Below are 27,677 nucleotides of genomic sequence, written 5' to 3' on the forward strand. Positions count from 1 at the left end.
CGAGCCGCCCGGCGGCAGCATGGACCTGGAGAGCAAGGTGAAGAAGGTAAGGTGTGGGCTGCCCGCCGAGTTACCTGCCGCGCCGGCCGGCGCTCCCCGTCCGGGGAGTGGCGCTCCGCTGGATCTTGTCTGTGTCCCCCGCGTACCACCCTAGCGCGGAGCGGTGCGCCCCTCCCCGCTCTCTGCTGTTCCGTCGCCCTATCTCAAGGGGAGGGGGTCGGTGCGGGGCTGGGGAGCCACGACAGGAGCGATCTCCGGTGCCTTACCCTCAAGCGGAACAAAAGGCGTCTCCCCGCTCCTGGCGTTAGTTGAGACTCCGCAGTTGTTCCGCAAGTACCTACCCCTGCCTTATCATGCAAGTGAAAGCACGAATTCCTCCCGCAACTCCCCTGAGGTCTAATAGTTGTGTTCAGGTATCTGATCTGTGTATTTAGGCGTGCGTGAAACCAAAATTGCCTGCTGCCAAAATGTTTGTAGATATGCTGAAGGTTAATCTGTGACCTTTCATGTGATTAGCTCATTACAAACGTGTTGTCAGCATTTGTGGGGATTACTCCCCTGAGACTGAAATTTAGGGCTCGTTTTCCTTTTTCATGTTCATATTGACCAGTTTGGAGTCAAACTGGAAAGAAGTGAAGGATAAGTAATGGAAAGTTGTAGGTAATCCAACTGTATTAGCTCTCCTTCCAAAATTCACCATTTAAAATTTCGTATGTAAAACTGACTTCAAGTGGGAACATCTCTAAATCAGCTAGTTCATTTGCAAATTAAATGCAGTGCTTGAGTGATGACTTCTTTTAGCAAGAGCCTTTTCGTTGTATCTGTTATGGTATTGTTTGATAAAGGCAGAAGGAGTTTTATAGTGAACATAGGTTAAATGTGTACATAACCCTTACTGATGTATAGAAACTAGTAATTTGAAATGCATATTGTATGGACATGCGTGGTTTGTATTCCTGAATTGTTATATTTAAGGGTATTAAGTCGTTTTAAAGTATGCGTTTGCGCTCCTCTATACCTGTATGCTTTTCTAACTTGCAGGCTAGAAACCGACTCGTACATGGGAACTGATTCATTTGTAAAGTGTGGAAGGCTACCTGTTAAGTCAGGCCTGAATCCTAGTGAAGCAGGATAGTTTTGAGTTCTAACTTTCCCCAAGTGATGTCACCGCATAAGATTATCTCGGTGAGGGTCCTGCTTTGGAGAAACTACCTTTCTCATTCCCCAGTCAACATTAGGCCATCGGTGTAGAGACAGGTGTAGCTAAGTATTATCACTGTTTTTAGAAGGTGGTTGTGTGCACAGGGTTGTTTCCCTTGCATGACTGCTTGCATGTAATGAAAACAAGCTTTTCAATTGTTTGTTTGTATTTTCTAAGCACAATTTAGAACTTAAATTTTATGGTGTCATGGAGCTTGTTCACTGAACGTTTGTTAAACTCCAGAAGGAGAGAGTGTGTTAAGTATTAAATCCTTTCCTTTTTTGATTCCTGATATTTACTTCATCAAAACTTCTTCAAATTTTGTACCCTGGAATGAATGAAGAAATTCTTTACTGGAATGGGTTGGAATGGAATGGGCACTGGAGGCACTGGAATGGGTTGCCCAGGGAGGTTTTGAGTGCTCCATCCCTGGCAGTGTTCAAGGCCAGGTTGGAGGAAGCCTTGGGTGGGATGTCTTAATGTGAGGTGTCCTTGCCCATGGCAGGAGGGTTGGAACTGGATGATCTTAAGGTCCTTTCCAACCCTAACTATTCTGTGATTCCACAAATCTGCAATAGCTGCATGTCTTCTGTTTCTATCCTTTAATTTCTGTTCTTAACCAGCTTGTTTCCTTATCTTTTATTTCTCTCCTTTTTTTGCCAACTCCCTCTTTCTTGAAGGGTGGAAGAACATTCTGAGAAGTTTCCAGTCAATTCAACAAAACTAGTAATCTGCTTGGCCTTTAAGAGAAACTTGTCTTCAGGTGGAGATGTCCATGTCAGACTTCTTAGTCCATCAGCAATAATGAGTTACTTAACAACATGCTGTGGTTCTCACTTATCATTGTTTTGCAGCTGGGCTGAGATAACATAAGTCCTTTTACAAAATCTGCTTGTTACCTTTATGTTAGCTTTTTATTTTGTAGTAATTTGCACCTATTTACTGCCTGGCAAATGGAGGTAAATGTTAGTGAGTGGCTAACCTGCCTTTTGGGTAGGAAGTCCCAGGAACACTGGGCAGGAGAAAGAGGGAATTGACACAGTCCCCAGATGTGTTGCGTTTACCATGCTCTACTGACCTCGAAGTCTGAGTTTAGAAGTTGGTAACCCTGGTGCTCAGCAGAGCAGGGGTAAATGAATGTCCAGTGGAGCAGTGTGTGGTGTGGAGGGTTATATGCTCAGCTAATACTGTAGGAAATCTTTTTCCCCTGCCCAGAACTGCTAATGTATGACTGTGCAGGGTAATATAATGAGTTCTTTTCTGATTTTTTTTTTTATCCCTTAAGTTTCCTATGTGGCATTTCTAAGATTTCTCCAGTTGTCAGTAGCCCATGAGTCCATTCTTCAGTCGTGAGCTTCTGCATTGTCTGTTTGGAAAGCTGCTGTTGGCTTTCAAGGAGCTGGTACTGTGTTGGCAAAAAACATGCATGTATATGTGAATTGTACATTTATATCTATGTGTCTGGGTTTCTATGAAGAGAAAATGCACTTCTGAAATGGCTCAGGTTTGGAGTTTTTCTCCCAAACTTGACAATTCTCGCACAGTACATCTGACGGGGGTTGCTTCCCCTCCAGTAAAAGTCAATTAAGACTCAAACAACCTACCTGTCCTTCAGCAGGAAGAACTGCTACCCCACCTGCCTCAGTTTCTAGCCCATCCTTTCAGCACTGAACAGCTTATCTATTTTCTGTCTTGTTAGAGAAAAGTAGCAGTCCTATGCAACATACCCTTTAAGTGGAGACACAGTTAATTCAGCTCACACTTTAGACATAACTTCTGTTTCGTTTCTTTTTTGTCATTGTCGTGGTTTAAGCCCATGACAACGTTGTGGTTATTAGCATTGTTCTCAGGCTAAAGTAAAAAACGCAGCATTGCACTAGCTACTAAGAAGGAGAAAAATGACTGCTACTGCTGAACCCAGGACAGCCATAAAACTCATCCTGCCATCTTCAGAAGTGGTTGGAAGAAGCAGGTCTACTGTATAGCCAGACGTCTTTTGGTCTGAATCCTGGGTTCTGGACAGCCACAATCTGCAACGCAAACTTTGGAATGAGTTTTCAGCACTGAGATTATATGCAGAACATATGCATGTATGTGGAATAATGTGTAACCTTTTTATGCTCGGGTTACCATCCTTCTTAGAGGTACAGAGGACAGGCAAACATCTAGCCAGTGAATAGTATGGGAAAACATAGTTGTGAGGCAGTCTTTTTAGCTACTATGTGAATACTAAGTCTCATACTTTGATGTCTGTTAAAATTTCCCTTTAAAGGGGATGGGAAGTTTATTTTAAGACCATACAGTTCTCTCCTTTTTATTTATTTTTTTTTTCAAGAGGATCTGGATTTGCATTTGAGGATCATGAAGATATTCTTTGTATATAAAAAGACATGGCAGAGCTGAAGCCTGAAAACAGCAGCTCCAGCTTGGAAAGTACTTGGGCAACAAACAGACCACTATTTCTCCCAAATACAGTATACACTGTGTTCTCAAACCTTGCTTTGAGGGTATAGGGAAAATGAAGATTTAATGCTTTTTGTTGAAGACTGTTAGAACAAAGTCCTGCTAGTCTGGATTCCTGCCCTGTCTGTCACCTCCGTGAACTTGGTGAAATGAATCAGTAGGTCACAGTCCTGCTCCACAGTCCTGCTGGCAGCATGGTCTCATGCTTCACTAGAGGGAATAAAAGAATCTGGCAGTGAGTGCGTTATATATAAGCTTTCACAGTACAATACTTGCTTTATAAAAGGAATTTTGATTGCAGTGGAGTTGGGCAGAGGATCTGGGGGAGAAGAGGTGCAACTTCTCCAATGTGGCATGTCTGCATGGTTCTTTTCCTATGATGTGAGACTTGGTTTGGTCTGTTAGGGTGGCAGCCAAACACCAGTGCTCTAGATATGGCTAAGTCAACAACTGCAATGCTCTTTGATAAATAAATAATGAATATAGTACATATAGGTGCAAAGTCAACTTTTCACATGTTGCAAATCATGATTTTTACTATCTGCTGGCCTGTGTTTCCTGTTGAGGTCACTGTTTGTTTTGGTGTTGCTGCTATGGAAACCCACAATAGTAGGGCTTTCTTTTCCTTCTTCCCCCCCCACCCCTTATGTATAGTAAGATCAAAGAAATGCAATTTTATTCATGGGTGACTTTGCTTGCACAGAGAAGAATAAAGACAAGTGTGGTGATAAGAGAAGCTACTTCAGTTTTGTTAATAAGGAAACTGGGTAATTGCTTCCTGCATATGTTGTGGTGGGATATTTTTTGGTTTTTTTTCCTCTTAAAAGCTCTTAAAAAAAAAAAAGTTCTTTCTGGAGCACCAAGCTGAATGTGCACCCCTGCTTACATGCCTGGCTATGAGCTTGGCAAAGACAGCAAAGCTGAATTAATTCTAATTTTCAGGGGTTTGGGCATTTTTTGGTTCTGTGTTGGTTTTGGGGTTTTTTGGTGTTGTTTTTTGTGTGGATTTTTTTTGTTGTTGTTTTTTTTGTGGTGTAGATTTTTTTACTGTGGAAAAAGTACTCCTCAGGTGTTTGACCATAAAATATCATGGAATGCCTGAAGAGCAGACCAGGAAACTCTTTGAATGACTTCTTTGATATGGCGTAATTATAAGCCGAGTATTAAACAATAAAATGGAAAATTAACTTAGCTTAACTGAGAGTATTCTGTCACTAAAGCCACAAAGATTTTATTCCGCAAGTGTTCCTGGAAAAAAAGAAATATGTTCCCTTTCCTCTAAGTAAAATAATAATAATAATATTGAGCATCAATTGTGAGTGAAATTTTATTGCTAAAAGTCGCTTCAAAACACATTTTTTTTTTTACCTCATGTGAAAGTATGTGCATGTCCTGCAAATTAAAGGCTTCTTCCTAGCAAGTTTACAGGTGTATTGGGGTAGATACTACAATTTTTAAGTACAGTACAGTATATATTTTATTTTACAATCTAGTTAGTTATGCATGTTTGGTTTACATAGATCTATAATATGTGTATAGGATGTGCATCTGTATATATATGCTTTATGAAGGGTGTGTACGTAAAACCAAATAAACCAAACCAAACAAACAAGCCTCACCCAATATATGCGTTCTACTAAAGTGTAGAGTTGGTGAGGCCTGTAGGAAGAGTAAGGCTGTGAAGATGAAAGCTTGTCACACCTCTTACCTAGTTTTAGACTTGGTCAAGTGAACAGGTCAAGGAAGCAAGGAGACTTCTGTCATGACAGTTCCAGATTACACCAGATAATTTGGTGTGTGTCTGGTCTGTTGTTGATTTGTTTGTTTTTTAATTCTGCCTAACCCTTCCATTGTGCCTTGTTTTCAATCTGAGGTTGTCTAACTGCGGCTTCTGAAAGAGTTGGCTAAAAAAAAAATCCCATGCACTTTCATGCATGTCTTAAGGTACTAATAAGTGAGTGTGTAGATTTCCAGGTCTGCTTCTGAAAACATATTGAAAGATGCAACTGGGCAAGAGCACAGATGTCAAAACAAAATATGGCAAGTATTGTGAAAATGCCTCTGCAGCACTGGGCGATGGGTAGTCCTTTATTAGTTTTATAGACAATTTTATAGTGGGTGTCAGCTGCGTTCAAACTTAGCTAGTGCAAGACTGAACTTTGTGAATAAACACCACTTGTTTGCTATCCAGCTGATACATCTTTAATAGCTGTTGGTGTTTTGACAGTGGACTGTGTAGCAGTGTCTTAAATATTTATATTCTGAGCTGTCTGATATTTAGTTTAAGACATCACAATAAAATAAATTCTAAGTACTTGTGTGCTATCATACACTGCTGCAGCTTCTTGATTTATTCGTCTGCCTATCCTGCTGGATCATCTTTCAAATATTTTTCTTGGATGCAACTCCTTTTTGGCATCCTTTTCTTCCTTATCCAAACTTCTACATCGTAATTCCAGTCAACTTTTTCCCTAAATTGAAATGCATATTTTAAAAAAGCTAGGACAGACTTGCCATCAGTTTTAATAGACATGATAACAAAAACATAGAGTGGTCTGTGGGATATTGATCTTCACTACAGATGAAACTTTTTCTGTCTTCTCATAAAGTGTCTACAGAAGTAGGATAGCATTGTCCAGATATAAACGTGTCTTTTTGTGTGTGTTTTGGTTGGGTTTTTTTGGTTGTTTTTTTTTTTTTTTGGGGGGGGGGGAGTGGTGTGTGGGGATGCTCTTGGGTTTTGTAGGTTTTTTGGGGTTTTTTTGTTGGCTTGCGTTCGGTGATTTTTTTTTTTGTTGGTTTTTCTTTTTTTGGTTGGTTGGGGTTTTTTTGTTTCTTGGGGGGGCGGGGGGTGTTTGTTTTTTTTAATTCTGGGATCATAAGGAAGAACATAGTCCTTCTGCCCTTAAAGTTTAAAGTGCTGTTACCTATTTTAATTTTCAGTTTGTATTTCTCTTCTAGAGATGACTTCTGGGACAGAATATAGTGATACAAGATCACGTCTTGGTAATAAAGCATGTGTAACTCATGGGATTTCTAATGTGTCTCATTCATATTTTTTTTCCCATAATTGGGAAAATTAATTTTCCCATAATTCTTTGTAAGTTCCTGAAGTACATTAGGATATACTAGCAATTTGTTCTGTTGTGCTGTATAGGTGCTTTTCTCAAGTTTACATTGGGAATGGGGAAAAAATATCACTTGAGACTCTTCAAACATCAAAATAGATCAATAATTAGGTAATTCTGAAAGCAGAAGATTCCTGGGATTTTGTTAAATCCAAGAATAGCTGTAGTCTCTTCAAATCTGCCCTTGGAGCACTCAAGGGCACAGGAGAGAAAGATCTACAAAAAAGGACTATGGAGAGGATTTAAGTCTGTTCTGGGGCTCACTGTTAATTATCACAGTCCACTAATGACAGCTTTCTTACTGTACAACCACAGCTTTTCGAATTCTGGAGGTGTCTCAAACAGTGGAAAAACTTCTGATCTTCTGCCGAGGCTAGGTGATGGTATTGTGTCTTGCTGTCTGTGGCGTCATGAAAGATTAATACAGCTTGCCTGTGCAGTGCTACAAGATTCCCACCATGGGCAGGAAGAAAAGGCACCCAAGACCCGAGTTAGTCCCCCCAGTTGGTGGGACGGAGGAGGTGAAAGACATCTGGTGGGAGGCAGACCTGGAAATGCCAAACGGAGCTTCTGTGTTTTCGAACAGGGTCCTCTTACCTTCTTACTGCTGCACCCCAGGTGCTCCTTTGCAAGGGGGCAGGAAGGTCAGAGCAGCTAGCTTTATTTGTGCTTGGCCTGATGACTTTTAAATGGTAATTATTAAGACTTCCAGTGGAACTCTGTCAGGATACTCTTTATATTGTTAGCGTGCAGCTGCTTAGTGTGAGAGAACAGAAAAGGCGGAACAGGGCTTCAGTCACTTCACAGTGATAATACCGAGAGACAGTGGACAGAAGTTGCCATGTGAGGAAATTCTGCTTAAACATACAGATTTTCTTGCCAGCATTGTAATAGGCTGTTTTACCTGCATCTGGACTAGGCCCTGGATAGATAAGATTTCATTGCACTTGCTCTTTGTGGGCAATCGGGTGATCTCCAGAGCACTCTTTCAACTTAAAATAATCTATAGTTTAAAAGCAAGTACAGACAAGCTTTAAAAACTACTGCTCTGTCTTATGCTTTGGTTCATCCAAGATATCTTGGGGCTTATCTTTGTTTTTCTTGTAACTGTCAACAATAATCTTGACTTCTGTGCCATTACACTTTCTTAACTATTAAAAGAACCAATCCTCCATTCATCACATTAGGTTTTTTTCCTACCAGCACTGTGAACTGTGGCACAGTTTGTTTCACACAAGGAGAAATTTATCTGTTTTATAATGTTTTACCATGTAAGAGAAACTGTAGCTGACAAAAATATAGTTGCATTTGTATCAACCTGCAGACCAAACTGGCACCCATGATATTTATTTTCTTTTTTCGTAGCAGCCTGTGTGGGGAGATGTTTTGTTGTCTGATGGTCTCTGAAGTCTGCTGTATTTATAGACAATACTAATTTCAGTATTTGTATTCAAAATTGCAATGAAGTAGGACTTCAACTGTGGGTTTAAATGAGCGTGATTGTTGGACTTCTTTGTCATGTTCAATAAACTTTAAAATAAGCCTTTATAGTAAGCCAGGTTTAAACAATTTCATCACAACTGCTGTGCCTCTCCTGAACAAGCCAACAGAAACTTGCATAGGACCATTTGGGTTTTTAAGGTGACAGTAAGCCTCTACGCATGGCTCCATAATGCAAAGACATTGAACTATTGACACTGGATTCCAGTCTGAACTGAAACAGGTCAGTCTTTCACTAATTCTCACTTAGCTGTAACAATTTGAAATACTTTGCACTTGAGGACTGTTTAATCTTGAAAGCAGCATGCAGTGGATGATTTCAGTCATATTTCTATCATCTTTGCACTCAAACTATTTAGATCTGTATTGGTTATGTTAGTAATACCAGATGGCTTTGGAAAGCTTTTGCTGTAAAATGAAATTAATGGCAGTAGACAGGCAGGGACCTTCTTCTGGCAATATTTCAGCTGACCTATCTGTGCCATTTCTCCCATAATTCCATTTATGGGGAAAGCTGAATTTCCTCCTGTCCTAAGGCACGCAGTCCTGCTCAAGTGTGTGCTCAGCCTGCTCTGTATCTCTGGGTGCTCCAGCGTGGAGTTGGCCATATCCTTCAGAAGGCATGGGGAATAGATGTAGGCAGCAGCAATGAAGCACGCTGCAGTTTTAGGCATTCTGAATTTCCCTGATTACAGCAGAATTGGCTGCTGAAAAAGAAATAGTCACTTCTGAGGCAGATAGTTCCTTATGACTGAAGGAGGTGTCATTACAGGATCATGTAGGAATATTTGATGTGCACTGACTTTCAGATAGAGTAGAACTCAGAAGCGCAGAGTGTGCTGTTGTTACTTGTATCTGTGTTTTTGGGAAGCGACCATATCGTTTTTCTGTCAGAACAAAGGCAGGGGCTGTGCATCCATCTGGAATCACATCTAATTTGTTTCTCGGTGTGCCCTGTAGTTCTGAGCTAAACTTTTTCCATAAGGTAACCAGACCTTGCATGTAGAAAGGTCATCCCATTTCTGTTTCGCAGCAGGTTGGTTAGTTTGGTTTTTTACGGCAGTGCAAACACATTTTTAGTTTAAGAGCTTTTTAGCGAGGATGAACTTAAAAACCAGCCAAACAAAAAGAGGTGATTGTTTTGTGTTTGGTTTAGCTTCCTTTTTCTCTTTAGAGAACATCCTGGCCAACACTTTTTCCTCTTCAAGAGTGCTCTGTGGTTTTCTGATGTACAGTGTGTGTATGGCGAGGCTCTTGATGAGAAGACCTCTGTAAGTGCCTGTCTTCAATCGAGATGAATATCTATTAACCCACTAGCTTTATCTATCCAACATAGACCAAAATGTAATTTATGAAAGAGAATTGAATCTTTAAAGTTATGTTTATTTTAGGTGCCTACTGGTCTGGCTTCAGGTTAGCACCTATAGCATGTGAAACTTCTTTTAACCCCTTAGGCTCACAAAGGTATGGCCATGATCACAGCAGGATTGTATTTCTTCCAGGTAAGAAGGAGTAATTTAATGTCCCTCTGTCCATCCCTGTAGATGCAAGCAGAATCTTAATAACTGCCAAAACACCTCTTCTCCCTGAACTGACCATAATCTGAAGGAAATTTTTTGTAATTTCTTTGGGACGTGTAATGACTGTGGAGGCAATGATCCTTCAAATTGTAAAATACCTGTAAGCATAGTCTTCTCTGCATCTTATGTGTTCTGTGTTGAGCAAGTGGCTTGTGAATAATCTTTTCCTTCAATTTGGACAAAAACACGGTGAAGGCTGAGCTGTTTATAGCCTTGTACATACAACAATAGTAGTATGACTTCTCAGAGTAAATTGCAAAGTTCTTATTAATAAAACTCTCACCACATCTACTTAACCCTGGCATTGTATTAGTGTTGCCAGAACTAAGATTAGTCAGTTCTAGTTCACTTTCCATTCATGGTAAAAACTAAACTGCAGGTGAGCTGTCTCCTTTGCGATGACCACCCCTCCCACTGTGCCTACCCACAGCTAGCTGGGTGTGCTTCTCATACTGCTGGAGCACTGGGTGCAGGTTCCCCTCTGCATGTTGGGCATGTGCCTGCATGTCCAACTATGGCCACAGTTCCACGGTTATTCATCCATCTGATTTAAGAGCAATGTTCCCCAAAGGTTTAAAGAGCATATTCATATACCAGTAAATTTAGTGCATAAGTTACGGTGTTTGGGGTCTATTTTTCACCTCCAACTTCCAGTGGCTATTAGTTAAATTTGCTGATGTGTTGATACGTTGTGTGGATACCTGGCTTTTACTCTGTGCTGATTTTTGTATTCCCTCATATTTCCTCTGCATTATGAATTTGTTGTCTGTCCTTTTAATCTTTTCACAGTGAAACCCTTTGAATATCCTTTATGGTCATTGCTTTTGCTAACTGTGCTCTTTCTCTTTCTCCTTAGAAAGTAAGCTGGTATTAGTCCAGCTGAAACATAGTTGTAAAGGGTATGTTCCGCTCTCAATCACTATCAAAGTAGTCTCAAATATACTCTGGAATATTAGACTAATCACTTAGATGTTTTCTTTATTCCTATCAGATGGCCAGGTTAGTGCATATAAATGTGGGATCTGTTTACATCTGGATCTCCTGTGTTCTGCCAAGTCATATACTACAAATCACTTTGTCCTGACAGCTGGATTAAATGGGCTTTGACTTGAGGTATTATGGCCTGGCTTGCTATGTTTTCAGAGCCACAGACCTAAAGAGGGACTGCAAAGAATCTGCTGCTTCCCTTGTGTGAAGCTTGCAGATCAAGCCAGGCTGGGGAGACAAATCACTGAAAGAATACTTGGTTTTGGCTAGCGCTAACTTTCTGCTTGCTAGTTCAACCCTATCAGCAGGCTTGTGCAAACACTGTCACTTGTGTAGGTACAACAGAAAGGTGAGTGGACCCCAAAATATTGTTCTATCGTGATTGCCAAATGCTTCATCTTTTACTTAGTTGTGGACTGTAGATTATAAAGACAGCAGTAAGATCATTCGTGCAATATATTTCTTGAAGTTGACTGTAGTCATCTTGCTCTGTACACAGATGGGCTTGGGCCATGAGCAAGGATTTGGTGCCCCCTGCTTAAAATGCAAGGATAAGTGTGAAGGATTTGAGCTTCATTTCTGGAGGTAAGTGACACCAGATGTCTCCTAAGCTTTGACTCAGCACTGCAGATCTTGGCACATCTATGCAAATATGTAAGTAACTGCCCTTGTTCTCTCTTTCAATTAATCTGTTCAGATGCTTTAAAGCTGTGCCTAGATTCAGGGCCAGGGTTTCTCAGCTGCATCATAAGAGTGTTTAAGTATGTAATCACTTAGGAGCATACATTTCATCTGCACTGAAATTAATGGTAGTGCTTCTGCTGAAGCATTTACTTTAGCTTAATAAACAGTTGAAGTAGGTTTGTAAAAAATCTCTGTCCTTACAGTAAGAGAGATGACAGGGAAGAAGTGTGCTTTATTTCAGTAATAAAATGCTTTCTCAGCTCCTGATGAAATAAGTAAGCTTTGATCTGAGATTTTGAGCAAAATTCTTATCTGTATTTAAACTTTGTGTACCTCTGCAAATGGCTTGGAGAGACAGGGCGAAGAGGTGTCATAATTCAAGTAAGTTGGATAGTACTTGCGCTTGGATGATGTGCTGTTCCTAAACAGACACCAGTTAGTAATAGTAGGGCTAAATACTCTGCTGTGTTTGTTTTATGTCATTACTTCTGCAGAAACTTTCTTTTCTATTAAGACCTTTCTTTTTTCAGTAAAACAAGATGTATATATGTTATATAGCAATACATATAGCTAGCTAGCCCTGTTCACTGATTATATTTTAAGATGTATAAGATGTATACTGTAAGATGTATACTAAAGGTGTGCTTTAAGATGTAGCTTAGTGATTCTCATTCTTTTTTTAAGAAAAAGAATTACTCTCACAGGGAACAGCCTGTAAAAGGCCATAAAAATAAATAATTGTTAATACACTAGCACGTGCTAGCAATGAAAATGATTCCATGTCACCAGTGCTATTTAGGTACAGTCATAACTGTATCTGCAGTAGGGTTTTATTTACGGGGGTTTGTGGGTTTTTTTCATGGTAGTCTTCACATTCTACTGGCAACAGGTGCTGGAGGTACCTAGGAGATTTTGCATCTTTGCCCAAGTATTTGACTGCATCTGACTCACTTAGAAAATAACCAGGCAAACAGTCCACAGCAAAATCTTCTGTAAGCTCATAAGGGTATAGCTTCTTGGTTATGTATGTGTAATATGTAGCTATAGAAACAGCTTACAATAACAGCATGAGTCAAGAAGTGCTAATACACTTCATAAACATAATCATCTAAAGGTAAAAGGACTCATTAATTTATGGAAAGATTCTTTTTCAGTGTGCATTCAGTCACTGAGGGGACTCGTGTAGAGATACTAGTAAAAAAAAACAACACAGTTAAATGTGTGTAGGTATTTCAATAAAACAGAATTAAAAGAGCACGGGGTAAATAGTGTTTATAATAGTAAATGTGGCACATACCTCAAACAGTTGAAAAGTTAGCCATTGAGGCAGTTCAAGAATGGATTAGAGAACAGCTGCTTCTGGGGACAGTCAGGGTGTGAATCTGAAGTCTGAAATCTGTTTTGTATAAACCATTTTAAAGGCAAATATGTATTAATGTGCTTTGCATGATAGAGAGATTTTGGAGAATCTACAATTTGTAGAGGAAGGGGTGGGTCCCATCTGTTTACTTAGTCATATTAGCCTTAAATCTGAAACTCTTAATTAGAAGCAAACTAGTGGGAAGGGTATTGTCTTTATACCACGAATTATCAAAATCAGTTAAAGTTTAATCATCAATTTCACTATTACTCATCTGTGAAAGATAAGTGTTCAAATAGGGATTGTAGTTAGAGAAACTGTTGCACATTATGGGGAAGATTAACTGGTGGGTTGACCCCAGCCGGCAGCCAGGCACCCACAGAGCTGTTTGTTCCCTGTTCCCTCAAAGCATGGTGGAGGAGAGAAAAGGAAGAACAAAAATGAGAAAACTCATGGATCAAAATGAAGTTGGTTCAATAGATGAATGAAGGATAGGGGGCAAGTGATGCAAAGGCAATCATTCATAGCCTCCCACCAGCAGACTGGTGGCTGGCCAGTCTTCACGCACTAATCTGGAAATCAGAAACCCTGACCTTCATCCTCTACCCCTGTATTATTGCTAGAGCATGACATTAGATAGTGTGGAGTATCCCTCTGGCCAAGTTGAGCCAGTTGTGCCCTGTCCCAGCTTCTTGACCACCCCCAGTTTACTTGCTGAAGCAGTGCCAGCATCAAAAAAAGAGGCAGCCTTGACACTGCCAGAAGCGCTCAGTAATAGCGAGTGCCATCAATGCAGTTTTAGCCACATATTCAGAGCACAGCACCATATGGGCATTATGGAGAAAGTCACCTCCGTATAAGCTGGATCCAGTACAGTGAGGCAGCAGTTGTGTTTGCAGGCTGTGGTCTTAAGGGTGACATTGCCCTCTCCTGGCGGGAGCTAAGGAGCCTCAGCAGGTCACATAATTCTTGGTTTGATACCTAACAACTCTACTGTACCTCAAAGAGCTTAAGAAGTTATTTATTTCTGTAGGAAGGGGCTTCAGTTCTGCCTTTGGAGAGTCAGGCTGGAAAATGCATGCAGGGAAAGAAAATCAAGTGTACTTACCTAGTAGCAGGGTTTTATATGGAGTTGCTTCACTGTTCTTTATACTGGGAGTGTTTGGAAAATACCTCTTCTGGGCCAGCAAGTATGCTTTACGCACTTCATGCTATGATTCTTGGCACAGTGTGTGGGATGGTTATATAGGTGCAGAACTGTTAATTTAGGCTAGTATAGAAATGGTGGTAAACAAGTCACTTAGTAAAATTTATTCCTAAATTTTGAAGTTCTGAAAGCTGCAGTGTTGCTAGCTGAACGCAAAATGAATACAGCAAAAGCTGCAGTCTACAGTAGTGGCTGATGAGTGATTACCTGCCTTATCTCCTTTCAGACTGCCTGATAGCCTCCACAGAATTAGCAGGGCAGGCTGGCTGTAAGAGTCTGCTCCTCCAGTATATGTTTGTTCTTTGGATATGTGTTTCCCACTAGAGGGAAGTGTGGGGCAGGAGTCAAAAGCTGCTGAAAGCTGCTAAAAGCAGGAGGAAGATTCTGATTTATCTTTGTCATGCATATACCGGAAAGCAATAATTGTCTCTGATGTGGGTGCCAAGATATTAAAAAGTTTCTGGAGGCAAGAATCTTGGGCTTGGGAATGACTTATCAGCATCTGGCTTCTCTGCACAAATACAGTCCCTGGAAGGCAGGGAGAGTTTAAAGTTGGCTTTAGTATTTTCTAACAATACAGCTGACAGGCAAGTACTGAGGCACAGTTCAAAGTATTTGCAATTACCATAGCTGTATGAATAGAAAGAAAATGTAATAGAAGGAATCGTATAAAGAGGTTAGTCTTTCTGTGTGAAAGACACAAGCGTCGGGACTTGCCAGGGATTTGTTGAGGCCTTCTCTGTGCTTACAGCTGCCACCTCCTGTCACTAGGAGCCACTGCAAAGCCAGTGTAGGAAGGGTCATGATCCAAATTAATTTTCCTCTCCAAAGAACAAAATGTAAAAAAAGCAGGAGTAGTAGTTGACATTTTGTTTTGGACAAGGAGCTTGAAGTCTTTGATACCTGTTTTCAGTAGGTGTCCAAGACAAAGGAATTCACCAGCCTGGGAGAGAAAGTAGGACCTGTTTACCTTCTTCCTCTTTCTACCCACCCAAGGCCTGGAAGCGAAGTACAGTCTACTAATTCTGTGATATGCAACTTTTAATTCCACAAATTTTGAAGCTTCCTCCTTATCTTCCATGTTTTCAATGGGGAAAGCTTGCCATATTGATGAGATTTGACTGGAGGAACATTTCTCTCCCCTGCTGAAGTCCTGAGAGCTCTAAACACAGAAGCAGGGTCCCTAATACCTTTTTCAGTAGGTGTCTTGCTGAATGTCCTCAAGTGAAGGGAAAATCCTTTTGACAACGAAGATGGAGAGAAAATAAATTGTCACTGCCTGTCTTCTTGATAGAGCCAAGGGAGATAGTTCAGTCTATACATATACTTGTGTTTATATACACACAGATGCGTGTGTATATATAGGTGAGGGGGGGTGTGAGTAATAGCAACTGATGCTCCTGGCACATGTGGAGTGTTTCCAAGCATGAGTTAACAGACAGACTTGTGAAGTGTAAATGTGAGGTAATAGGACAGGATCACTTCAGTAAGATAGCTGTATTGCAGTCAAAGAAATGACCAGCTGATCTATTCTAAGCAGAAGTAATTGGCTATATCCCTTCGGCAGAAAGGACAATGCTGTGGAAGCTTAATGGAAGAACGTATGACTAAATTGTAAAAGGTACTATGTAGGAAGAGTTGTGTGTGTGTTTGAATGTCAAATGGGTATGCTTTAGGGTTGGAAATTAGTCAGGAAAAGCGATTGTAAATCAGGACAGGAATCATTTTTTGGCTGTTAGCTATGTACAGACATCTTCATGTGGCTGAGATCCAGGGGAGCCTTGGGGAGCAGTGGAAAGGGCAACAGCTTAGCGGATTATTGTTACTGAGATACGCTGACATCAGTAGTGACTCAGCTTTCTGCACATTCTTTCTGGATTTTTTTTCTCCTGCATTTGGAGATTTAATGATCCACAATCGCCAACGCCAGGGCCACTACACTTGCAAATGTGTAACATGGTCCCTGTAACAGCTTCTTTCAAAGTCTATGTAGGCAAAAGGTCATTCAGTTCATCTTGAAAGAGCAAGGAGATAACATCAAACTGAAATGTACACACTCAAATTCTCATTTAAGTAAGTTTGGAGTGGGGGGAGATTAGTGATATCTCATTCTTTTCAGTGCAATTGTAAAGAACAGTAGTTCCATGCCAGCTTTCACAGTGGGTCCCAGGAAGGACCTGAGGACAAATTGTATGCTTGTACTCTGTTGCAGCTATGTGTTTATCTGTTAATCAGGACAACAAAAAGAAATCTCTCACAGACACTGAAATTGGTGAAAAATGTTAAGCTTGCAGTGAGACTGAGGATGATAAAAGCAAGTACATCAGAGTGTTTTCCTAGTTGGAAATAAAAAAGGATCTCAAAGCTGCTCTGCATTCTCAGAGAATACTAGTAGAAAATAGATAAGCCATTTCATGATGTAGCATAAGCAAAACCAAGGTGCCTTGTGGCTTTTCCAGCATGTGTGAAAGTCTTGGAAAGAATTCCAGCACAGCTTGTCATGGGTGGTCTAGTTTTATCAGGCTGTCAATGCTGCTTCAATGCAGTTGGATGCTGTACAGAGTGAGGGGAGCTGCACAAACTGTCATGCTGTTCTTGACCACAACAACATGACTTGTTCTTACTGAGAACTGGTTTGCAAGCAGAGCAGTTCTGGACAGTGGGACTGTACTTTGCTTGCATGAGTCTGAGCAGTTTACCTGAGAATGCTTGTTTGACCCATATTATTAGATTGCATCCTGTCAAGAGACAATACTATTGCTAAAAAATTAAGCTGAAAAAATGATGAAAGTATCTAGTAAGTTATTGTTCAAATGGACTTAGAATTCAAGATGCATGTGTGCTATGAGGCATGTAGCTGCATGATAGTCATCATAGAACTGCATGATGACAGTGATATAATAATGAACTGAACCTGCAAAAATAAAGTCTGTTTCTGTTGCCTCATTTTAAATCTCAAAGAAGACATCATGGAGAGTTGTTAATGAGGTATAATCATATGCATATAATGATATCTCATATATCATATATAAGCATATAATCATATATCATATGCTTACCTTAAAAGGTAAGCAGAGTCAATATAAATTGACTTATTACCGTATTAAATAGTCCTAAGTATCAGCTAGGTAAAGGATTCATCTAGACTGATGCTGAAGATCTAGCAAAATTTGATGTTGTAATAGCTTGAGATGCATTGTACAGCATTTAGGCTTAATGGGCAATGTTAGTTCATGATTGAATGTTTTGGTAAACTGTGAGATTGCAGAGTGCTTGGTGTTTACTGGGTATCCAGATCCAGTATGAGCTTTGAAATTCTATGTCTTTGCTGTTGCGGAAATGAGTTGGAAGTCATGCAAGCTGTCAGACAGCCCACGCTTCAGTTACTGAGCTCTTTAGGTTTGTGTGTCACAAAGCAGAGTCTGTTCTGCCTAACATTCTTATTTTGTTTGTTATTGTAGAGTGGCTTATATCTATAGCAGAGTTAGCTATTCTTGTTTGGGGTGGGCTTCATAACTTAGGTTTCTATAACTTATGGTTGTTATATAATCCCATGACCAGAGCAGCATCCATCACACACACTGAAATGATAGTACCCCACATTGTACACACCACATATGCATACCAGTTTGTCTTTGGGGCTGGCTGGCTGTGTACTGCTTTCATGGTCAGGTGTGCAGGTCCTCAGTTCTCCCTTTACCATTACTTAATTTGCCTTCTATAGTTACAGCTTGTACTTGTCATGTACCCGTTAGGTGTCTTAAGATAAGGTATGTGTTTTGCCTTCAATGCTTTAGAAAGCAAGAGGTAGAACAATGTTAGAGTTCGATGGGCTTTGGCAAGCAGGGTTGAGAAGCAGTTTATAGGTAGGTTTGTTATTTCCTGTGTGAAGGATAAATAATGGGATAATTTCCTCTTCAAACTCTAGAGATCCAGAAGGTTGATCTGTTTTGTTAGGCTGTAATAAGAACCTTCAGTTATATTCAGCTTCACTAATTTGCATGTACTGTGTTTGACTGCTTTGAACTAAAGTTCTGGGGAAGCCATTAAGAAATACTAAACTAGCTTGTCTAATCCAACTTTCTGTTTATTATATGTAAATTGTTTAATTATGCTTAAGGTAATAAATTGCTATCTAATATCCCTTATTCAAATGAGTTCAAATGTGTTGTATATGAAGAATACCATTTATATCTAAGTAAGTAAAGCCTTCTACCTTTTAAGGATATTATCTGTGAGAATTCCTTCTACAGTGTGTGCCAGAGGAGCTCTGACTTGGTTCAGAGCTGTTTGAAAGGCTTTGTCCAGATAAGCCTTCCATTTTTTCCATTTTCTTTATTAAATGCTGAACTTTGAATAGATCTTGGTACAATTACACTATATATATGGCTGCATGTATTTTTTTTTTTCCCACTTGCTAGGAAATATTTGTTTCTACTTGGTAGCAACCCTGTGGTAACAAATTATCATGCATACAGTGAATATGAAAAAAATAATAGTGTGTGTAACTGAGCATATAAAGAGAATCTGAAAAAAAAAAAGTCCAAATAAGTGATTGCTGGGGGAGATGGTGTCATATTGATGCATTTAAGTTAACTCATGGGTGACTAACCATAATAAATCTGGTAGGCAGGTGATAACAGACATGTACATGTGTGATTAGTACTGAGATATAACTGAAGGAATGGTACAGCAGCATGTTCAAAATGCATTAGCATAGATGACTGATAAATATCTGATTGCAGTCCCTGGGAACAAAGATGTAAATAATAGATCAGGAGAAATAAGGAATATCTTGAAGATGTGTTTGACACATTGCAGAGTAACTTGTATGTTCTCTAATGGAAGCATTGAAAACAAGGCTTTGGGTTGCCAGTGATGTTACTACACCTGCAGCTGGTGTCAGATGTAATTTTCAGCTGAGACTGTAACTTTGTTGCTGTTTCCATAAATTTCAGGAAAATATGCCGCAACTGCAAATGCGGCCAGGAAGAGCATGATGTCCTCACAAGCAATGAGGAAGATCGGAAAGTGGGGAAACTCTTTGAAGATACAAAGTACACAACCCTTATTGCAAAGCTGAAGAGTGATGGCATTCCCATGTACAAACGCAATGTAATGATACTGACCAACCCAGTGCCAGCCAAGAAGAACATATCCATCAATACTGTGACTTATGAGTGGGCTCCTCCTGTTCAGAATCAGACACTTGTAAGTCAAAGTCACTACTTCATATTCAAGGCAGGAGTTGATGGGAGATAAAAAGAAGTAGAGCCTATTGGAAGGATAAGTTTGCCTTTTGTAGTTGTCTTCCTTGTAGATAGGTTTAAGTGTTACCTATTAAGCCCCCAGAGCCCAATTTCTCTAACCTGCTTGTTTGGTTTTTTGGGACTTTTGTTTTAGTAGAGTTGAAAAATTTGCATGGAGTTTGGGCTTAAAAGAAGAAACAAGCGGTAGGGGGGAGGAGGAACACACCACCCAACAAACTAACCGCACAACAATTTATGTCATTGTTTAAAGCTAAGGGAAACACTCAGTCTTGCGTATAGCTTTTACTGTATATGGTAAGAGCAAGATCACTGCTGACATCTAAAAGATCAACTGTCTTCCAGTATGTTTTCAGCTGAAGTAGATGAGATGGTAGATAGCCTTCTGAGGATTTTGCTTCACTTTTCAAACTTTGATTGCTAATTTACTGTACTACAGTGTTGAGTGATCCATGCTGGAATTGCATTATCTCTGACCTACATCTCAAAATACCATTTTTCAGTGAATTAATCAAACTTTGTTCATCTAAATCAATGGTCACTTTAAAATTCAAAGTGGTAACAGAATGTTGTCTCATCCTTGCTTTACTAAAACTAGAGTTCTTTTCTTTATTTAGGTAAAATTATTTCTTCAATGGGCTGTATGCCCCACGCAGACTTTCAGCTCCACTTTTTTTAAAGCTATCCTGATGATCAGTAGCTTTAGATAGCTTCCAAGAGGCAAGGTGCTGTGTAAATGTTATTTATTCTGAGAAGTAATAGTTCTGTTCTGCATGTTGTAAAATGCTTAAGAGAAAGCCTGTCTCTTACTCTGGGAAGAAGCCAGTTAATGCATCTGCTGTATTTTATCTCCATCTACTCTGTTTAGGGAGCTTAATGCTTATGGAAAGAACCTTGTTTTTGACAAATTTGACTGTCGCTAACAACAGTAGAGATTTTAGTCTCATGTTTGCCTGAAAGGATGGGTATGTAGTTGAAGTGGCATCTTAATATCTAATTCTTTCTGGTTCAGGCTAGACAGTATATGCAGATGCTACCAAAGGAGAAGCAGCCTGTTGCTGGCTCAGAAGGCGCACAGTACAGGAAGAAGCAGTTGGCTAAGCAGCTGCCTGCTCACGATCAGGATCCTTCAAAATGCCACGAGCTCTCCCCCAATGAAGTTAAACAGATGGAACAATTTGTGAAGAAATACAAAAATGAGGCACTCGGTGTAGGAGACGTCAAGCTCCCTGGTGAGGTGGAAACGAGAGCTGCTGACAAAAGCAATTTGAACAATGGTGACAGAGGTACCTCAGCTGCTGTAGGAGCAATGGAGGAGAAGTCCCCAGATCAGAAGACATCTCAGTATGTAAGTATAAAAAAGGAAAGATAAAACAAGAAGGTATATTACTATCACAGTGCTTTCCCTGCTCATTTAAGTCCAATTAACTTGTTTGTGAACTTAGAATACTGAAAATTCGGGGAGGGGAAGAAGGAACTGGAAATCCTGAATGCCTGCAGAGAATGCTGGTCTCTGACTGTATTTAGTATATTGCAGAAAATAACTTCCTAGATGACCTTTTCATCTTCGTTGCAAAAATATGCTTGCTTGGAGATGTAGCATAGCAGGGTGCTTTTTGCAGAATAATAATCAAGAAACTTAGTCTTACAGACTAATTGCTACGCTTTCCTCCTCTTGAAAAGTTTAGTTTAATTTTAGAAGCTCGTTTTCTCCTCTTACTTGGAAGAGCACCAAAATTACCCACTTGACAAATCATTTAAACTTAAACGAAACTAAGAAGTAATATAAAGTAACACCTCTCAATGTCCAACAAGCCAAGCCATACATCTGTTTCAACTAGTTGCTTTTTCATATTCACTTAATATTCTTATCTATGTTTGTCTTTGGCATCTGATTTCTGCCTTGTAATAGCTAAACCAAAAATAAGATATGTAAAATTATCCAGTCTTCATTGATATTTCTAAAACCAGAGCCTTAAAGCATTTCTGACATAACTTGCTAACTTCTGTAGTGCATGTCTCAGCTACCAGTTATAAATAGGAAATAGATGTAGGATTACTGAAGTAACATCATATTAGTTTAGTGAAGGTAGACCTTCAATTTAGAGTGGCGAAAGCTCCTGTAACTTGATTTCCAGAAATGTTGCTATTATACATATGAAAAATTATTGTCTCCAGGTTACTTGCAGAAAATGAATGTAGAAGTTTTAGACTGAGATAAAAATTTGCTTGTTAATGTGGTTGTAGAATATGGTATTCATTGTTATTGGAGGGTGTGGAGTGCTGGTTTTTGGCACCTTTCTTTTTTGGTGGTGTGTGGGGTTTTGGGGGTTTGGTTTTTTTGTGTTGTTTCTTTTTATGATACAGTGTATTCTGGTGTAATTCATATGGGAATATAAAATTAACTTCTAAGTTGCAGCTTTGAACATGCTCATTTACCTCAATCAGTGATATGCTGTGCCATTTGGTTATCAGTAGTTACTTTCCAAAATTAGTTACTCTGGTTTTGCTGCTACCTTGTCATGAAGATTCTAAGATACTAAACAGTTACTTTATCCTGGCTTGATTATGTTGCTGTCATTTTGTCTTAATGCATTCTCTCTTGCTGGATCACTTAGTTTCACCACAGCAATTCTTCATTTACCTCCTTTAGAAAGTCCTACAGAAATACCTTGCACTGTACCCTGCTGGCTGACTGACTTGGACCACCTCAAGTCAAGAGCAGGAGGCATTCTGTCCTCTTGAGTAATCGTTTCAAAATGTGCTTCACTTCTACATTACACCTATTTATCACTTTGAAACTATTCTTACTTGAGCACCTGAGTATATGTCCTACTTTTTAGGCCAGGCACATCTCATCACTGTGATGAATTAGAGGCTTAGAAGTGTTAATAATGTGAGTGAATATCTGAGTTGTTTCTGTTGTTAGCTTTGAGTTTATGTTGGGCAAAATCAGGATTTAGGTATGTTAAAGTATTTTGTCTGATTTCTGCAATGTGACTTAGCCTCAGCTATGTGCTCTAGCATTATCTCAACTTTTTTTCTTTAAAAACCAGTTCAAAATAAACCAATATGGAGAAAAGCTCTTAAGTATCTTCCAGAATAATTGCCGTTCTTGTCTACACTTGTTTCTATCCATTAGTTCTGCATCTTTGTTCTCCAGATTTTCTTGTACATTGCCTTTTAAACTGAGTCTGAAACATGTATTCCTGTAGCTGTGATAAAAGATCTCTTAAAAAAAAAACAAAACAAAACTTTTTTTGTCATAGGAATAGATTGCTATTCTTTTAAATCTAGTTTTAAAAACAAACAAAAAACCCCACCACCACAAACAACCAGGTCTCCGCTATTAATGTAAATATACCTGTAATAATTGCTGTGTTTAAAACAAACACAAATCTATTTCACCATGACTGAAAGCTGAATAACAAATTTATATTCAGCATAGTTTCTTCTTATAAAGAAGCAAAGCTCTTTATACACCTTTTAACCACCAAGGCTGAGCGTATTGCAAACAGCAAGCAAATGAATCAACTTGCCCTCATCTGGGTCTGTACAACTACTAAGCCTCCCAGCTGACTCCTTGTGGAGTGAGGTCGAAGTTTCAAAGAGAAACAAAAAGCTTTATGTGCATATATATATTTTCATTTTCCCTTTCATTAGTTCCCCTTTCATCTTGTTCCAAGATGTTCTTCCTCCCCTTTTGATGTCTTTTTACGTATATTTTGAAACTGCTTGTCTGAAACGAGTGCGGGGATCTGATCAATACCCTTCTCAGCTGAGAACCTTTATATGTTTTTGGTTTTGTGGTGTGGTTTTTGGTTTTAGTTTTTGTTTGGGTTTTTTTTTTTCTTTTCTACATATGCACACAATTAATAAAGCTGTTTATGCTGGGCTTGAAGTGATGTGAATCGCAGAGAGAGCCTTCCCAGGACATTCAACTGAGCCCACAGACCAACTGGAGCTCAGGAGATACCAAATTGGTGATTAAACTGTAAAGAAATTTTTTTCCCACCTCTGTTTTTTTTAACTTGATGACAGGACCCTCTCTGTAAGCAGGAGTAGGGCAGAAGATTTGACTGTGGACTTTTTGGAGCTATTTGTAGGGTAGCTGTGTTCATAAACTTTATAGTCCCTTTTCCCTACTCGCTGTTCCCATACAGAGATTGTTACTCGCAGACTGTTCGACAACAGCCATGAGTGACTAGCATCCCTAGAACACAGCTTTACATAGAACAAGTTTGCAATACTCACAATACTTTGTCTCACCAATGATGCAGTTATGGTTTGATCTTCTTACAACCTACAAGTACAGCTGTTCTCTTGCCATGCTGTAGTCATAATCTAGTTGGTTACCTTTGATGGAGACTCATTGTTATTCTCTCCTTGCTCTGGAGTCTGTAAGGCTTATAGCACATAACATGAATTTTAATTGCCTGGGCTTTTTTAAGAACTGAACTGTGCTTGCAGGAACATGAGTTTGGGGGGAACTACAGTAATCCATCTGAGAAGCACTACTGCTGTATCAATAGAATGTGCATCATCTTGAATTGCTTGGATAAACCTGTAATGTGGCATCATGACACACTGCCATCTGATCATGGGAGTAAATTAATGCATCAATTTCAGCCTGGGAAGGTGGATTTATTAAACATGTTGGTAATATATAACTGCTATAAATGTACCTCTTCAAAATTTTAACTCGGTAACAACATCTTTCCAGTCCTGCTATCGCTGCAAACTGATCATGAAAGAAGGTGACCCAGCTGTCTATGCCGAACGTGCTGGATATGACAAATTGTGGCACCCAGCTTGTTTTGTCTGTTGTACCTGCAGTGAACTTCTAGTAGACATGATTTATTTCTGGAAGAATGGTAATCTGTACTGTGGGAGACATTATTGTGACAGTGAAAAACCTCGCTGTGCTGGATGTGATGAGGTAAGCAATATCCTAGTCCTTTGTTTCAGCATACAAGTTTGCTCCCCTGAGAACTATGATTTCTAGTAAAAGATTTCAGTATAGGGAGATCATGTGCCTTTATCAGTTTTAGCTGATTGTCCTTGCAAGGAACTGAAACTGATATAGACATGTCACATTCAGAAGACCCAGTTTGTTTTGGCTTTCGTGCAGATTTATGTGGCCCAAAGGGACATAGAAGGTAATAGCGCTGTTATGCAGTTGCTTCCTCATAAAGGACACTAGGGGGGGCACTTTACCAAATTACACTTCTGCCTGGTGTCTTTGGCATCTCTTGGCTCTCAGTGAATGAAACGCAGGTTTTTGGGAAACTGTCAAACAAGTGAACGCTTTTGGTTTTGTTATTGAAATAATTTGAGATGGTGGAATGTCCAGGAGTTCCCTGGAAATTATGAAACATCCTGAGGGTAGCTTTATTAAAGGAATACCATTCAAATGCATGCATTAATACTTGTTTATATCTTCCTCATAGCTAATATTCAGCAATGAATATACTCAAGCAGAAGGTCAGAACTGGCATCTGAAACACTTCTGCTGTTTTGATTGTGACTGTGTTTTGGCTGGGGAAATCTACGTAATGGTGAATGACAAGCCAGTCTGCAAGCCCTGCTATGTGAAGAACCATGCTGCGGTAAGATCTGTACAGACGTGTTGGTGCTGTGAAGGAAGAGGAATGTACATCTATGGAGCTTGAAGCTCTTACTTGCCCCCAGTGTGGGAGTATCTGAAGAATGTAAATTGAATGCAAATTTAGGCTCAAGCCAATCATCTTTTTCCCCTTTGGAAGAAAAATAACAAACAAAAACCTTAAAAGCAGACAAGTGTTTTGTCAATTCATAAACTTGAACAAAAGCCACTGGCAGGGTGGTTGAGGGGGAGGCTGTTCTGAAAGTACCTTGAACTTCTCTAGTGGCGAAGCAGGATTTTGTAATGGGAGGAGTGAAGTAGGTGAAGGTGAGTAATGCTGCTAAACATTCAGTTTCTGTCAATCACAGTTCATTGTGACCAGTGGGATTCAACTTCAGCTGGTCTGCTGGAAGCCTGTAGTGGCAACTGCAACCTAGGTACTTTGTTTCTTCGTTCTTAGAACTGCCTGAGTTATAAAGGAGAGTGACTGACAGAGTCAAGCTAGAAGTTTGGGTAAGGATGGCAGTTCTTGATTCCTGGTTATGTGAAGAATTCTGAGATGATGGTCCATTCATATCTACCAATTAACTACCTATCAGTTGGGAGTTCAGTGTAATGTGCATCTAGACTGTTTATATAGTTAATGGAGGGATAACCTATTATCTCTAGCTGACAGTTAATAATTTTCTGAGGTAGGTATGAGGATTTATCCTTTGGAGAGGCTTTTTTTTCTCTTGAAACCTTAACTTAAAAATTAACATTCTTTTAAAACATTGAGAACTAAATGATCATTTTTGACAACCAGATTTTAAAATTAATTATATCTAAGACCTTCTAGGAACCTTTTTTTGGCATTGCTTTACAGCTGCCAGTGCACAGGAAGATTTGCTATCTCTTCAAATGTACAGGTTAACATATGGAAATCTGTGCTGTTTGGCATGACAAGTTTTTATCATTATTAGGGCACTGGGAAATCATAACCATGATATAACTGTTCACATTTAGTCCCAGAAGCAACTAACTTCTTGTGTGCATTTAATTTTTTTTTAATATCCTTAGCTGTATTCTGATCAGAAGCTCTGCTTTAAAAATAAAAAAATTAAAAAACTTAGTTCAAAGGCTTCTTTTAACACCTGTCTCTCTTCTCCAAAACCCCGTGAGAATTCCAGCTTTTATGGGGCTCTAAAGAGCATGTGTATGCTTCATTTAGGTTTTTTTTCCTTCCTGAACAGATCTGCCAAGGCTGTCACAATGCTATAGATCCAGAAGTTCAGCGTGTGACATACAACAACTTCAACTGGCATGCTACGCAAGAATGCTTCTTGTGTTCCTGTTGCAGCAAGTGCCTAATTGGCCAGAAGTTCATGCCAGTGGAGGGGATGGTCTTTTGCTCTGTGGAATGTAAGAAAAAGATGATGTCTTAAGAGAAGACATGCACAGAACCGAGCATTGCTGTGTTCCAAAGGCTCTTGCATTTCTACTGTAAAATATATAGTATCAGGGCATTTAAAGTTATTGAAAGTGTTAAATAGCATTTTCCCAAAGATTTTTCTTTTTGAATGACTAAAACTTGCTATGTAATCTTAATTTCTTAAACATAATAATACTTTCTTTTTTGGAATATTGTTCCTGACTCTTATGTGAAATGACTTTGTATCTCAGAAATGTAAGAAAAAAAACCCCATGTTATGAACTATATACACTTTAAGGGAGCTCTTCAGTGTGACGGATCTTTTTGCTGTATCTTGTCTAATGGAAGAAGAAAATGTGAAAATGCTCCAATTTTTCTTGTGTTATAAATGTAACTCTTCCACTTTTGGTTCACTAATTTATCATTTTCATAGTTTCCCTGCTTTCATCAAGCACTTTAGACAAAATGGTCAGCTTTACAGCCTCATACAGTTTTGCTCACTAGACTTCAAGTATGCAAGGAGAATGTAGCTTAAAAACAAAGTTCCCTGTAATTGTTTGCTGCTTGACGCATGAGTTCTGAGGGATAGTAACCACTGTCACATCTAGTTTGTAAAGTAACTCTGGTGGCAGAAAACTGCTGCTTCATGTTTCTCTTATAACTGTTTATTGAAAAGTTCTTATTTTACAAATATTGGAGTCACTTTACAGATACTGGGCAGGAGGAGAGAAAATATAAGAGGAGGTCTTGCCCAGATTTAAAAAAAAAAAAAAAAAAACAACAATAAAATCCACCAATGTTAGTGGGTGTCACTCTTATCCTTTCAGAACTGGCTTCTGATTTGGTTTTTTTAATGAATGATGTTCTTGTAAGTTGTGCCTCCTATCAGAGGGACATGGCTCACAATAACATGTATTTCCAAGAATGTAATTATGCAAAAGGATCATACTTAAGCTTTTGATTTGTAAGTTCTTAACCAAAGCAAAATGAGTCTTTCCCGAAAGACTTCCAGAACTTGAGTGGAAAAAATCACAGCTGTGTATTAGATTTGTTTACTAGGTAAGCCAAATGTGTGTTTCTCTTTCTTTTACTTAAGAGTTACAGATCTAGGGTGAAACTCGTTAGCTATCTTTGTGCCAAACAATGAATGGAGAGACTTTGGCCTGAAGAGGAAAACAAAATGAAATTTTAAAAAAAATCTATGCAAGGTTTATGTTCAGCTCTTAAGTTTAATGGTGGCTGTATTGTAACACTTACAAATAAAAATTAGTGGTGTTCACTTGA

At 39.3% G+C, this 27,677-nt stretch overlaps 1 protein-coding gene across 3 annotated transcripts; it reads left to right on the forward strand.

The window, feature by feature from the left end:
• TES (testin LIM domain protein) lies at window positions 1-27,677 on the forward strand. 3 transcript variants are annotated; one of them, XM_065698577.1, is made up of 7 exons: window positions 1-46; window positions 11,359-11,444; window positions 19,069-19,321; window positions 20,390-20,725; window positions 24,101-24,316; window positions 24,828-24,986; window positions 26,215-27,677. In XM_065698577.1, the coding sequence occupies exons 1-7, from the start codon at window positions 20-22 to the stop codon at window positions 26,404-26,406; spliced, it is 1,269 nt and encodes a 422-aa protein (XP_065554649.1). In that variant the 5' UTR covers window positions 1-19; the 3' UTR covers window positions 26,407-27,677. The 3 variants fall into 3 exon arrangements, with proteins under 3 accessions (XP_065554649.1, XP_065554553.1, XP_065554739.1); XM_065698481.1 differs by lacking the exon at window positions 1-46 and adding an exon at window positions 9,776-9,794; XM_065698667.1 differs by lacking the exon at window positions 1-46 and adding an exon at window positions 10,748-10,771.

Source organism: Lathamus discolor, chromosome 1, assembly GCF_037157495.1.
Source record: "Lathamus discolor isolate bLatDis1 chromosome 1, bLatDis1.hap1, whole genome shotgun sequence".
Classification (NCBI taxonomy): Eukaryota; Metazoa; Chordata; class Aves; order Psittaciformes; family Psittacidae; genus Lathamus; species Lathamus discolor.